The 15,563-nt window shown below is 27.1% G+C and overlaps 1 protein-coding gene across 5 annotated transcripts in view; it reads right to left on the bottom strand.

Moving 5' to 3' along the window:
* Positions 1 to 1,515: 1,515 nt before the first annotated feature.
* Positions 1,516 to 15,563, bottom strand: part of LOC100215404 (alpha-enolase) — a 35,034-nt gene continuing 20,986 nt past the window's right edge. For all 5 annotated transcript variants that reach the window (XM_065819310.1, XM_065819313.1, XM_065819311.1 and 2 more), the window contains 8 exons: positions 14,224 to 14,427; positions 8,361 to 8,526; positions 8,144 to 8,281; positions 7,790 to 7,969; positions 7,519 to 7,660; positions 7,340 to 7,448; positions 1,825 to 1,883; positions 1,516 to 1,714 (listed from right to left, as the gene is read on the bottom strand). In XM_065819310.1, the coding sequence (XP_065675382.1) occupies positions 1,648 to 1,714; positions 1,825 to 1,883; positions 7,340 to 7,448; positions 7,519 to 7,660; positions 7,790 to 7,969; positions 8,144 to 8,281; positions 8,361 to 8,526; positions 14,224 to 14,427 (1,065 nt within the window). In that variant the 3' untranslated portion in view covers positions 1,516 to 1,647. The remainder of the gene's footprint in view (positions 1,715 to 1,824; positions 1,884 to 7,339; positions 7,449 to 7,518; positions 7,661 to 7,789; positions 7,970 to 8,143; positions 8,282 to 8,360; positions 8,527 to 14,223; positions 14,428 to 15,563) is intronic.

Genomic DNA, 15,563 nt, shown 5'->3' on the forward strand with positions numbered 1-15,563 from the left:
ATTCCAGCATCATCCGCTCCATCAGAACGAGTTTTCAGTTCAGGTGGCAACATTGAGTCATACAAGCCCTGGAACCGCTGGCTCTGGTGTTGCTGTCTAAAGTTCTTGTCACTTGACTTGTCAGTTCTAGTTTCTATTTTTAATTGAATATAAATTATAAAATTAACATTTTGGTGCATAAAATAAACAAAATCATTATGAATCCATGATTAATATTTTATTTATCTTTATTGGATATAGGTGTAGGTAATCTTAAATTTGGTTTAGGCTAGAGTAGAGGTCTAGAGGATAACCGATTGTAGAGTCTTTATCTTTAGAAAAGTTATTTGTGGTACAGTTAAAGCATTACTCCTATAAATTACCAATTTACAAGTGAATTTTTTTTGACAAATTTCAATATTAAACGATAATTTGAAATTATCATTTAATTATTAATTACCAATTTTAAATTAACAGGTTGAAAAAATTTATTTTTTTTATACCGCCATTCAATAATTTAAATAATGTATTTTTTTAAAATTCTTTTGTACAATATTTCAATGGTCGAGCGGTCTGAGACACGAGTCGGTTATCTAAAGGTCGCGCGTTCGATTCCGGGAGCCGAGCTTGATGAATCACGTGACGAGAATTCGGCCTACATTCAAGTATCTCTGCCAAAGTCTGCGTACATTCAAGTATCTCGTCCCAAGCTGCAAAGAGTCAAATGTTTCACGATGAAGACTGCCAATGGCTGCTTAGGTGGCCATTGAAATAGTGTTTTGTTATTTAAATCAAAATTTAGGTACAAAGTTGAACCAAAAACTTTTTGTTCCAATAATTTTCAATACATTTGAAAAATTACAAAACTTGTCTCGCAACATTTCGAAAAACATAGAAAAAATATTTTAAATCTCGTTTTTCTCGTAATATTGTCATGTTTCGAGAAGGGAAATTTTGTGGCCAATTCTCAATTGAGAGTCTCGTTACTGTTCGCAACCTCTCGAAACAAATTCTCGAAACTCAGTATCATTTCGAGATCTCGTATCGTAATGTCTCGTAACAAAAATAGTTTCGAGACGCCCAAGCTTATTATCTTCTACTTAAATAACATGAAAAAATTTTTTTTCCTCTGAAAGAAATTAAATATCCAAAGTACTTCATTTGATGCCATTAAAGTTTTTTCCAATTATTTATATATTTTAATAATATAAAGTTTTTTGAAGTTATTTAACTCTTAACTATTCCACTTAACTCCATAACAACAACTTCAGCCATGATAACCAAATCTTACAAGACATGGGGTCTAATGAGTTTTGGCTTAGTGGGATATCAATTACATAAAACTCTGTAAAGCTCATGTACATAAGTGTCTTTCAAAAAGACCCTAACCCGCTTTAAACAGTTTAGATCTAATCTTGACCTCTAGGGCGATCTGATTTCATAAGGTGGTTTCAGTCTAATTAAACCCTGTCTACAGATATATATGGAATTTTGCTTAACTTAAAATTGTTTTTATAATTCAGAAAACAGCTACAATCAGTTTAATAACATTCATTTATAAAAAGAAAACTTTATATTAACTTAAAAAAATTATATTAAAGATTTGATTGAGAACATAAAAAAAACAAAAAAACATGTGACGTCAAAAAAGAAAAGAATTTAAGCATCTCAAGCAAGAGGATGACGAAATTTCTTGCCAGCATATACAGCGGAAGAACCCAATTCTTCTTCGATTCTGTAAAATAAAAAGGCATCATATAGTAATATAAAACGCCAATAATTGTGGAAATAAAAAAAACAATAAGAAAATATTTTTAATCTTAATACATAATAAACGAAATATACCTGAGAAGTTGATTGTATTTAGCTAATCTTTCAGATCGACAAGGTGCCCCTGTTTTTATCTAAATATCATTTAAAGATATTTAATTTTTTTTTATTAAATACACAAAACATTAATCTTAACTACAATCAATAAAATACCAAATATTAAAGCCATGTTTAAACTAGCCATAAAACAAATGATTCACAAAACAACATTAATAACATAACGCAGTTTAACGCATTTCTTTTCTTTTGATATACTAATTATATAAAGTAACATCAAGCCATATAATAATAATAGCTCCAGTAGTTTTTTTTTGACAAAGTAACAAATGATGTAGACAGAATACAAAGCAGATTTTTGAATAGAGTAAATTGTCCATTAAAAACACTATAGATAAACAGTTAAAAAGTATATACATCATTTGCTAGAACATCTTATTCTAAATATATGAAATATATAATCGGGTTTGAAAAAAATTTTGCTTTAAAAGCATAAACTAATTAAAAAAATAACTACCAAGTTATGAATTGTAAACTTGTCGTGGTTTAAATTAAAAGAATTATTAATTTTAATTACAGCAGGTTTACAAAAAGTGTCCAAACAAACTTACGAAATGTGTGCGACTGACACAAGGGTTATGCTATTTTCTGAATCCAATATTCTTATACACCTATATAACAATCTTAAGCTCCAATACTATGAATGACAATAAGCTCCAATACTATGAATGACACTGGCATGCACTTCACCAGTGTGATTTCAGTAAATCCAACTTAAAAGTCCCACTTACTAAAAGACTTACTATCAAATTGTTGAAAGTTTTTACTGATTAAAAATCAAGTTTCTGCACATTCAAATTCACATCTCTATTTTGGTATATGAAAGAAGGCAATAAGATCTTCATTTTTTTAAAAGACACCTTTTTACATATATTGAAATATGTTTTTTAAATTTTTTAAAAAAAAGTTATACTCTGAGAGTAACTACCTTGTGCTTAAAAAAATTTAATTCTTCTTGTGTTGCATTTGTATCCTCAAATCAAAATTCATTTGGGGTGCTTCAAAAACAGTTTTTTTTATAAAGTGTTCTGTGGAAACATCTTGAATGTATTCTATACACAATAAAACAAAACTGGATTTAAAAAAAAAATTGGTTTCAAAAATTTTTATTTGGTTGTAGTTAATTCACATATAACACACCCTGTAAATATTGGACGTTAATGCTTTTTGGAGAGCACCGAAAAAACCCTTTTGGGGTCTTGTTTTATACACCTAGGTGACTTACCTGGCAAATTTTCAAAATCTTTTACCGACGTTCAAGGGAGAAATGCAATTTGAAGTTTTTAGTAAAAATATCCAAAAAAGAACCAAAAATGTCAAAAATCATTTTTGTTTATTGACATTAATTTTCTTCAAAAGTGAAATTTTCAAATATTGCTTCAATCAGAGTTAAGAATTCAATGTTTTTAACACTTGGAAACAAAATTCTCTGAAAATTCTTTTAAACATTTTTCTGAAAATATTTCTTCTAACTTTTAAGCATGTTTGGATGTGAAGGGCTTTGCTTGAATCTTTGCCAGTGAACCTTAAACTATGAATGCATTGCTTCAGTTGCTTGTTCACTGAACAATCCAAGCGCAGACCCATGTCGATCAATGAACTCGGAAATGTGATAAAAAACTGCATGTGCCTTTGGAGTCACTGTAACTGGCAGAGAGAGAAAAGAATCTTTGAACATTGCAATTTTTTCTTTGAAGTCACCCTCAAGTGACTTTCCAAAGCAGGAAGAAACAACATCTCTAAAATTGCGAAATGTTTCCATGAAATTCTGAGCTTTATAAGCACAAGTCTTTTCAGCTAATCTTTGAAGAATGTCAACATTTTGCAAAAGTTTGTGACATTCATTTCCAGTAAATTGTCCCCCGTGGTATGGCTGAAGTTAAATGTGCAACAAAGTAGGCCATTGTTTTGCTCCTGGCCAAAGTTCTGAAAGATTTTTGAAAAGATGATCGACAATTCCTAGTAGCAAATGTAGTTCCATTGGTGGAATGATGTCCAAAATAAGTCTCGAGTCCTCCATGTTGATCAAAGGAGGATGAATTGTGTTGTCAAAATCTTTAGCCATTTTGAATTTGGAGCCAGCAGACACAAATGCTCTGCAGCTCTCTTGTATTAAACCAAAACTTCTGGAAACTCCACATTCTGAGAGGTTGTCTGAATCGATGTTACACCAACAGCAAGGGCGTTTACTTGAATGAGACTGAATTCCACATAAGATGTTAGCAATTTTGAGATCATAAGAGATGACAAAAGAGACGCCTTCAACATGGATTTGGTCCATCATCACCTTGACAGTCACACATTTCAGGCACATCTTCCACAATTGCAACAATGAATTGACGCTTCACACCTGTATCACGAGCAATTGAATTTGTGAGTAGGCGTGAACTTTTTTGTTGAGGACTTTTTGACTCATCAACTTCTTCTGTGCTTATAATGCCAAGACTAATTTTCAGAAATGAACCACCACCATCTATTCCCAGCTTGACTAAATGCTGAGGGGAGTAATCTCTTGAATGCAAAACATGATTTGTTAGGTCTTGCAGGTTTTTGCAGTGAACCATTGATAGTTTTTCTTCTTTTCCATTTTCCATGATAAAATTTGACTCTGACAAGGTGAAGAAATCTGCAAGAGTTTGTCCAGCAGCAGCAAATTTTTGCTCAAAATATGGCTCAACTAGTCGAATCCCAGTGGATTTGTTAGCGTTAATGCTAGAAGTCTCATTCCTGTATTGGAAAGTCCAGTGTTTAGTTGAACATTCACTAAACTTTGTTTTGTAAGAGGTGTGCTGTTTACTTTGTGAGCAACGGAAGGCCCTGATTAAAAAAAGAACAAACAAGTTTATCTCTTTCAAAATAATTTCACAACAAAATCTATTTTTTCTAGCTTATTGATATAAAATTCAGACCATTGCATAGGATGGTTCTCTATTGGTTAAACAAAATTCAAAGAAGTTACAAAATAGAATTATTATACACCTATTTTGGCCACAATTTTTATTGCTCTAAATCAAAACTATGTTATTTTATACAAGTAATGTGGTATAAATAAAAAACAGCAACGCAAAATTAATTTGAACGGTATTATTTTTTAATATGTTTACCTTGCATAGCGGACAAAAAATACTAAAAACCAGAGGAAACATAATACAAATCACTGCATATTTTTGATATGTAAAGAAAAAAAATGCCTCAAATCTAAATGTGTACATAACAGTTTCCAGTAGACCAATTTGAAATGTATGCTATTAATATTGCCATTTTGCATATTGCCATTTCAAGAAGTTTTAGTGCATATGTATAATATATTATAGTATACAGCAGCAAATTTAATATGTAAGGGGTCAAAATGATGTGTCTAAAAGATGAACTTCTTTATTCAAATGTTAGCTGGTGTAACTGAAAACAATTTTCCACCAGTTCCTTGACTGAGTCTAACTGTTCCATGAGGAGAAGTTTCCATGTTGGCAATGACAGATACTACAATTTGCTCTGCCCCTTTAATGTCATCTTGCACCAATGACTGTTAATTTCTGTCTTGTTCCAGGGGTGCAAAAATGTCTGTGACCTCGAGCTATGACTGACAAACATTGTGTGCACCTTTTTCTGCAGATGGAGGTTGTTGATTTGCACTTGATGTCCCTGGTGTTGCAATAGTTTGTTCCTTAATTTGTTACTTAGATAAGGATTGAACGAAGATTGGATACTGTTGATTTAAATTGAGCCTACTGATTTGGCAAATGAGGCATTCACACCTATTTGCTGTTCTTGTAAGAAGCTTTATAACAATGGAGTCAAAATTGTAAAGTGGTGGTAGTGGACTGTTCAAATCACCATTGTCTCTTTTTTGCAGAAGAATACGGCAAGTGTTGAAAATTCCTCTTGAAACTCTTTCATCCTCAAATTTCAAATCACTTTTTACAAGTTTCAGCACTTGTGCAATCATAAAGTCAGTTAATTCTCTGTCACATTTTCTCATGCACAAACAGTTTTTTATGCAACATTCAGGAGTTCTGGCTTCGTTTGGCATTTTGATTTGTAACAAAAACGTTTTTCACCACTGCAAACAAAAAACTTGATATTTATATTTTCCTCAGAGTTGTTTACTTTCTACTTTTTATATTCTTTGGAACCTAAAAAGAATTTTTCGGGAACTAAATTACTAAATATTTTTTAAAGTTCAGCTAGACATTTCTTATAATTTTATTCAATTGACAAATACATTTACTTTTAGCACTTTTAGCCAATAATTTCCACATTAAAATATATTTTGTAGAAAATGGTGAAATTTATTTTTAAGAGGTTGAATTTCTTGCTTTTACACTCAAATACTGATTAAGAGCAATTAAAATAACACAATTACAAAAAGAAACTAAACAGGAACTAAATTTTTCCAGACACTAAACAAAGTACAAAAAAATTAGCAGTAACTAAATTTAGTTCCACCATAAATAAGTTACCAACCCTAATTTTCAGGTATTGTTTCTTTGTGTAAGGGTGGTAGAGGGGATTATTTTTAAATGTGAGGTTATCCCCATTTTAGGAAATTTCAAAATATTTTAAACTAAATTTTTACAAAGCAGGAATTAAAAATATATCACATTATTTGCGCTAGTCATTTTATTCATAATAATATGGGTAAAAAAATATTTCGATGAAATTACTGTAAGATAAAAGTAAAACTATTCTAATTAATTGTGTTTTGTAATATTTTGGTATCATTGTACAAGAACATTTCACTTTTGAAGAAAACTAATGCCAATAAACAAAAATGATTTTTGACATTTTTGGTTCTTTTTTGGATATTTTTACTAAAAACTTCAAATTGCTTTTTCTCCCCTGGAAGTCGGTAAAAGATTTTGAAAATTTGCCAGGTAAGTCACCTATGTGTATATAACAAGACCCCAAAAGGGTTTTTCGGTGCTCTCCAAAAGTATTAACGTCCAATATTTACAGGGTGTGATAATTCTTTTTAATTGATTTATTTTTAGTTACAAACATTTTTAAAAATCTCTTATTTAATAAACCTAAATCAAAATTTTAAAAAAAAAAACTTGTTAACTTCTCAAAATAAAATTAAATGCTATATTTGAAACAAACAAAAAATAACTTTTTTATATTTACTTAAACCCCATTTTTATCCTAGTAAAGAAAATACAACTAAATATAATTATATATAATTTAAGTTTTTATCAATTAAGCTGTGCAACTGATCAAATAAAAAATTGCATAGTAGGATTAAAATGACCTGACCATACTTATATAACATAGTTATAAACAACCGTGTAATTTGAACAATGATTTTTTTAGAGTTTAAAATAAGTATTAAATTTTAATATTTATTTTTACTTAACTTATTAGTCATTTCTTAAACAATTTGTTGTTAATTTAACATCAACTTAAACGTTATCTTAACAAGCAAAATAAATTTGATAATTATAAAAGAAAAACAATAAAAAAAATAAATAAAAACCTGTCCTGCACATAAACCAACAACTAAGTCTGCAATGAAAGTGTCTTCAGTTTCACCACTGCGATGGCTGACCATCACTCCCCATCCATTTTTTTGTGCTAACTTACATCTAAAAACAAATCATCATAGTTTTCATAAATAATAATGCTAAAAAAAGTTAAATATTTTCAAAAGCTTACGCTTCAATTGATTCTGTTACACTTCCAATCTGATTTACTTTTAGCAGCAAAGCATTGCATGCTTTCTTTTCCACTGCCATTTGTATTCGAAGTGGATTTGTGACAGTTAAATCATCTCCAACAATTTGAATGCCAACAGAGCCTAAATTTTTTCAAGTAAAAAAAAACAACAATAGCAACAAAAATTTTGTAGGCTTATAAAAACATTTTTTCTTAAACAATTAGTTTCAAATATTTTGAAATAAACTTAAATACAGAGAAATAATAAAACCTGTTAATCTGCTCCACGATTCCCAGTCATCCTGATCAAAAACATCTTCAATTGAAACAATAGGATATTCTGCAATGAACTTTTTGTAAAGTTCACCAAGCTCTTCTCCGCTGAGAACTTTAGTTGGGTCTTTGGTACTTGACTTGAAATCAAGATCATACTTGGCATCATTGTAAAACTCTAGAACATAATTTTTCAAATAATAACACATTTATTAAGCTATGCTACAGACAAAAAAAAAAACATTAAAAAACAAAAAACATTAATAACAATATAAAAAAACAAACATTAAACATAAAATTAGGATAAATATTAATCGACCTAAAAGTAAATGCAACTGATAAAAATAAATACCAGATGCCGCAACATCCATGCCAATTTCAACTTTTCCAGTATACCCAGCCTTTTCAATTGCTACCTTTAAAAGTTCTAATCCTTCCATGTTGTCTTGAATATTTGGTGCGAATCCTCCCTCATCTCCAACATTTGTTGCTATAAAAAAAAATTGATCATAATTCTAATGTAACAAACAAAACTCTTTCAAATAACTTTATGCAAAATAAAATTATACCGTCTTGTCCATATTTTTTATTGATTACAGCTTTCAAAGTATGATAAACTTCGGCACCAGCTTGTAATGCTTCTTTAAAAGTTGAAACACCTGTAGGCAAAATCATAAACTCCTGCATTGCAAGTTTGTTGCCAGCATGAGATCCCCCATTGATAACGTTGAAGGCCTTAAAAATCATAAAAAACAATTCTTAAAAAAATGTATTTTTTTTTTCTTCTTAAGAATTTGAAATAAAATGTTTAGAAATTTTTGAAATAAAATGTTTAGAAATATTTGAAATAAAATGTTTGTGAGGAACTATTTCATATTTCCAATTATAATCAGTTAACACATTTTGGAAAGGTATTGATGAGTTCTTTAAAGAGATGACTTTTTATTAAAGTGTCTAAATATATTGAATATAGTAAAAAACTTCACAAAGCCATTACAGATATGAAAAATAAGTTTTTGAGTACACGCAAACTTGAAAAACCATATAGAATTTCAAAAACCATAAATTTAGATGCTAAAAATTGATTTGGAAATATCCTGAAAAACCAAGTTTTAATGCTGAGTGAGCTCAAATAAGCTTAAAAAAGTTAACCAAGCTTGTTGAAGCTTTGAAGTTTTTTAACTTCAGCCAAAATCAGAAATAACATTCAAAGACCGAACTCCTTCATGTACACAGAAATTTACGCAGAGACATCTAAATATAAGTTTTTCACTCCAGTTTAACAAGCTGCATCAAGAGTTATCGAGCATTAAAACTCTTGACGCAGCCCGCTATACTGTATAAATTTAATTTAAATGTTTTTACATCTAAATGTTTAAAACATTTAGGTAATTTTTGATCATTTACATATTTTTTTTGAGAGCAATTAAATGTCCAGCATAAGGACAAACAACTATGCTTGGTAAAATAAGATGAGAAGTGACACTCATTGAATTTGATGCCAAAAAAAGTTTTTCCAAAAAAGGTTTAAAAATGTCTACAAGATTAAAAATAGCAAATAAATGCAATCACGGTGACTCATGTTTTTGGTGCACATGAAATTGATATAAATAAATTTAAAAGGGATCCCTAAGTGCTTAGACAAGTTGTGTTCATATCTTAAATAGTCCTTAAAAAATAAGTTTCTAATAAAACTTCCCAAAACAAATTATTTATAGAGATATTAGCAAAGTACTTTATAGTTTTTAATGCCATTTTTTTTTTACTTCAAAGGTTTTTTTTTACTTCAAAGTCCCAGCTCTTTGATTTTTATTAAAAAAAAAGCTAGTCTGATTAATGTGCTTTTGTAGTTAGTTAATGATGTCAATACAAAAAAAATCTTTCAAACAACTTGAATTCAAGTAATAAATGTTGCTATATTTGGGTTTTCTGTTGTGCAGTTAATTTTTAAGTGGAAGACTGCATTTATATATAACCTTTTATAAAACATATAACAACTGAATAAATGTCACAACATCAATAAGCAATGCTTTAAAAGTTAAAAACAAAAACAATATTTGTGCTAAAAATATAAGATATGTTAATATCTTATATTTAATGTTTTAATTTGTTAAAAACTTCTGCTAATGAAATCCTGAAACCAAAAATAAAAAAATAATGCAAATAAATTTGATTTCACTGTAAATGAAAACAAAATACTTTAATGTACTTAAAAATAAAACAAATTAGAAAAGTGGTATTTTTTGTTTAATTGCAAATTTTATTGACAAAAGTCTTCAAAAGTCTTAAATTTTATTGACAAAAGTCTTCAAAAGTCTTAAATTTTATTGACAAAAGTCTTCAAAAGTCTTAAATTTTATTGAAAAAAGTCTTCAAAAGTCTTAAATTTTATTGACAAAAGTCTTCAAAAGTCTTAAATTTTATTGACAAAAGTCTTCAAAAGTCTTAAATTTTATTGACAAAAGTCTTCAAAAGTCTTAAATTTTATTGACAAAAGTCTTCAAAAGTCTTAAATTTTATTGACAAAAGTCTTCAAAAGTCTTAAATTTTATTGACAAAAGTCTTCAAAAGTCTTAAATTTTATTGACAAAAGTCTTCAAAAGTCTTAAATTTTATTGAAAAAAGTCTTCAAAAGTCTTAAATTTTATTGACAAAAGTCTTCAAAAGTCTTAAATTTTATTGACAAAAGTCTTCAAAAGTCTTAAATTTTATTGACAAAAGTCTTCAAAAGTCTTAAATTTTATTGACAAAAGTCTTCAAAAGTCTTAAATTTTATTGACAAAAGTCTTCAAAAGTCTTAAATTTTATTGACAAAAGTCTTCAAAAGTCTTAAATTTTATTGACAAAAGTCTTCAAAAGTCTTAAATTTTATTGACAAAAGTCTTCAAAAGTCTTAAATTTTATTGAAAAAAGTCTTCAAAAGTCTTAAATTTTATTGACAAAAGTCTTCAAAAGTCTTAAATTTTATTGACAAAAGTCTTCAAAAGTCTTAAATTTTATTGACAAAAGTCTTCAAAAGTCTTAAATTTTATTGACAAAAGTCTTCAAAAGTCTTAAATTTTATTGACAAAAGTCTTCAAAAGTCTTAAATTTTATTGACAAAAGTCTTCAAAAGTCTTAAATTTTATTGACAAAAGTCTTCAAAAGTCTTAAATTTTATTGACAAAAGTCTTCAAAAGTCTTAAATTTTATTGACAAAAGTCTTCAAAAGTCTTAAATTTTATTGACAAAAGTCTTCAAAAGTCTTAAATTTTATTGACAAAAGTCTTCAAAAGTCTTAAATTTTATTGACAAAAGTCTTCAAAAGTCTTAAATTTTATTGACAAAAGTCTTCAAAAGTCTTAAATTTTATTGAAAAAAGTCTTCAAAAGTCTTAAATTTTATTGACAAAAGTCTTCAAAAGTCTTAAATTTTATTGACAAAAGTCTTCAAAAGTCTTAAATTTTATTGACAAAAGTCTTCAAAAGTCTTAAATTTTATTGACAAAAGTCTTCAAAAGTCTTAAATTTTATTGACAAAAGTCTTCAAAAGTCTTAAATTTTATTGACAAAAGTCTTCAAAAGTCTTAAATTTTATTGACAAAAGTCTTCAAAAGTCTTAAATTTTATTGACAAAAGTCTTCAAAAGTCTTAAATTTTATTGACAAAAGTCTTCAAAAGTCTTAAATTTTATTGACAAAAGTCTTCAAAAGTCTTAAATTTTATTGACAAAAGTCTTCAAAAGTCTTAAATTTTATTGACAAAAGTCTTCAAAAGTCTTAAATTTTATTGACAAAAGTCTTCAAAAGTCTTAAATTTTATTGAAAAAAGTCTTCAAAAGTCTTAAATTTTATTGAAAAAAGTCTTCAAAAGTCTTAAATTTTATTGACAAAAGTCTTCAAAAGTCTTAAATTTTATTGACAAAAGTCTTCAAAAGTCTTAAATTTTATTGACAAAAGTCTTCAAAAGTCTTAAATTTTATTGACAAAAGTCTTCAAAAGTCTTAAATTTTATTGACAAAAGTCTTCAAAAGTCTTAAATTTTATTGACAAAAGTCTTCAAAAGTCTTAAATTTTATTGACAAAAGTCTTCAAAAGTCTTAAATTTTATTGAAAAAAGTCTTCAAAAGTCTTAAATTTTATTGACAAAAGTCTTCAAAAGTCTTAAATTTTATTGACAAAAGTCTTCAAAAGTCTTAAATTTTATTGACAAAAGTCTTCAAAAGTCTTAAATTTTATTGACAAAAGTCTTCAAAAGTCTTAAATTTTATTGAAAAAAGTCTTCAAAAGTCTTAAATTTTATTGACAAAAGTCTTCAAAAGTCTTAAATTTTATTGACAAAAGTCTTCAAAAGTCTTAAATTTTATTGACAAAAGTTAAACTGAAATGCCTAATGTAGCACAAATTTATTTTTTTATAAAAAAGGGAAAACCCAATATAATCATGTTAACTGTTTAAAAGACTCATACATTTATTAATCAAACCAGATATTTTAACTACAGAAAAAAACTATGCAGATTCACAAAGTTAATATTAAACTCTCAGCCAGAAGAATAATGACAAAACAACAAATATGTCTTGTTAATATTTCAATAAATAATTTGATTTTGGTAATTTTAATTTTAACTCAAAACTTATTTTCTAATGTTTATTTACAAAATGAATGTAATATTGTCTTGGCACTTAAGAATCCCATTAAATCAGGGAGTGCAAATACTGTGTAATGTTTATTGTAACATTGCACACCTTATACAACTCACATTTTGCAAGGTGTTGCACTTTTTGGACCTGCCGATCCAGCAAGAACAAAAGAAATTCATATAGAAAAGGGATTGACAAACAAGACACTCAATTATCAAACAGCTATCAAAATTGATTTTAAGGAAACCGGAATATTTCTTCTACATATGAAAAAATTTAAATATAGTTTATATTTTTATTTATTATTACGATTTGACTGCAGCAGATTTGAATAAAATATTAAGCTATAAAAAACAACAGGTGATGTTTAACAATCTTAAGTATTTAAAAGAATCATTATGTTGAAATATAAAATTTTAAATACTGGATTCGATCAGTTGGAAAATGAATTCTGGATGAAGAAAAAAAATCCTTCAGTTGCTGAACCAAGTTTAGAATGAAAAATCTATTGAAACTGTTGCGTCCATTGAAATTGTAGCAAAATTTAAAAAAATAAAAAAACAATAAAAAGAAGTTAGTTAGGATAAAATACCATATTTAGAAATTATGAATAATTATATTATGCTTGAACAGAAGCAAAAATTTTATTTAATATACATAAACATAAAATAATATATTTCTTTTGTCAGCATTCGATACAAACCTTCTTTTCTTTTAAAAATCAAATAAAAACATGCAAATAATCAACTTTATTTCTTAAATTGAAGATGAAATTCGTGTTTACAGTTTTATAAACGACATTTACTTTCTATTATTAAAAAGTTAACAAGAAGTAAATTAAACTTATTTAAATAGTACTTAACAAAAATTTTCAAATCTAAATTCTAATATGCATAATGTAATACATAAAATGCAACTGTTGTATGTAAAATGTTTTTGCTGTTGAATACACATATATTTGTTGCTCTCTTGTTAGAATTTTTAGCATATTAATTATATTCTTATAAATTATTAATTGTATTTTTGAAATAATTTAAATATTTAAAACATTTTAAATTCATTTAAATATTTAAAACCTTATTGCTATTCCATTAGCAAAGATTTTTGAAAAGTAAAATTCATAAAAAGACCAGATCAGATTAGTTATATATTATGTTGTAAGTACTCGTTGCTAACCAACTTTATGACTAGTAAACTGCTATAACTGTTTATTCAATATCCAGTCACCAGTATGTAACTATTCTATTAAATGCATTAAATGAACTCATTCAATTCATTCAATAAATTAGATTTTTCCGCATTATTTTGAAAAATAGCAGAAACTTAACATTAGCTTTTTTATTATGAAAATATAATATTCACTTTCAGAATCTAATCATTAAACAAAATGCAATAGTCAATTTAATATTTAATTATTGCCAATTTCAAAACCAGACAGAGTTTTGAAATTTTTGGCATAAGCTTTTATTCTTTATGTAAATATTCATATTCATTAATACATAATCATTAAATTCAATGAAATGTTTACTGGAAATTAATATTATAATTATTATTACAATTATAATTAATACTATAAATGGAATAATATTAATTTCTAATGTGGACACACAAGTAATAAAAATTCAAATCTTAATTTAAAAAATATTAAACTTATAATTGTTAAAATAGAAATGTAAAAAAAAAAAAAAAAAAAAAGAAAGAAAGAAGAAAGAATATAAATAAAAGCAGATCAGATTTCTAAAAAACTGTTTTTTGTGTTTCTTGTGTTTTTGAATTTTTTAAATTAACAATCTATATAAAAATATAACACTTACTGGAACTGGTAATATCAGATCTTTATTTCCAGCAAGATCTGCAAGGTGTTTATACAAAGGAAGTCCTTTCTGTGCAGCACCTGCTTTACAGACTGCTAAGGAAACACCAAGAATAGCATTTGCACCAAGCTTAGACTTATTAGGAGTCCCATCTAATTCAATCATCAATTGATCGACTTCTTTTTGATTTGTGCAGTCAATATTCTGAAAATGACGTAAATAGTTATAATAAGAGTGTATGTTTTTGTAATAAAACAAAATTTTGATTTTAAATATATTATAAAAAATAGTGCTTCTAAGTTCAAAAATCAATTGCAGTGTACATTAACACATTAGCTCAGCAAAATGTTTGATACAAATGTAAAAAAAAAAAAAACTGGCAATTTAGTTCTTAGAAATTACCTCTAACAAGGTAATTTAATGACTAAGTAACTAAATTGTAAAACTAAAAAAAAAACCTACTAAACTAAAAGATAGTCTATATTAAATTAACAAGGATTTAGTCCATTAAAATGCTTTTATTGAACTCCATTCACAATATAAAACAATATATCAATTAGCAATAATAATAATTGAAAACTGTAAACATAACAGCAACAAATTCTCTATATATTTATTAGGAAATGTCTTACTGTTATGTTACTGTTACCAATTATTAGATTTATTTTTCAAATGATGGAATATTACTATTACCTAATTTATTTCATCAATTAAGCATGACCAGTAAATATTTTTTTAAATTGTCTTATTTGTATACTTGACACAATATAAGTATAATTGTCTTATTTGTATACTTGACCAGATTTAAAAAAATTTATAAATTGAAAATGGTGTAGCAGATGAAAGTTACCAAATTTAATTTAATGTAGTAGGAGAGTGTGATAAAACTGTAAAATCTCTACATACATATCCAAAAGATCATTTACACTTTTTTTTGACAATAAAAAAACTAAGCTGTAAGCTTTATCATAAGCAATAAATACTTAATCTAATTTTTTTGCCCCTTCAAAACTGAAACATTGTGACCCAGCCATGACTGAATGCAGAGTAACAATATAATATTAGGTGTGACTAGATTTTTGTGCAAAATATCCTAACCCGCAGGTTAGGATATTTTCACAAAAAAAATAAAAATTAAAAAGTTAAAAAAAAATAAAATAAAAACTGTTAATTGTAGGAGTGAAGAAAGCGTAAAAACAAGTGAAAATTTAAAAATATTTAAGGAAAAAAAAAACTTGACATAAGTTTTTTACACATAAAAAAACACTAACAGTCACACCAGAGTTATGGTTGATGGAACAAATGATGAAAGTTCACTTGAGCAGTGGTCATGATAGTAT

This window comes from Hydra vulgaris, chromosome 15, assembly GCF_038396675.1.
Source record: "Hydra vulgaris chromosome 15, alternate assembly HydraT2T_AEP".
In the NCBI taxonomy this organism is placed as follows: Eukaryota; Metazoa; Cnidaria; class Hydrozoa; order Anthoathecata; family Hydridae; genus Hydra; species Hydra vulgaris.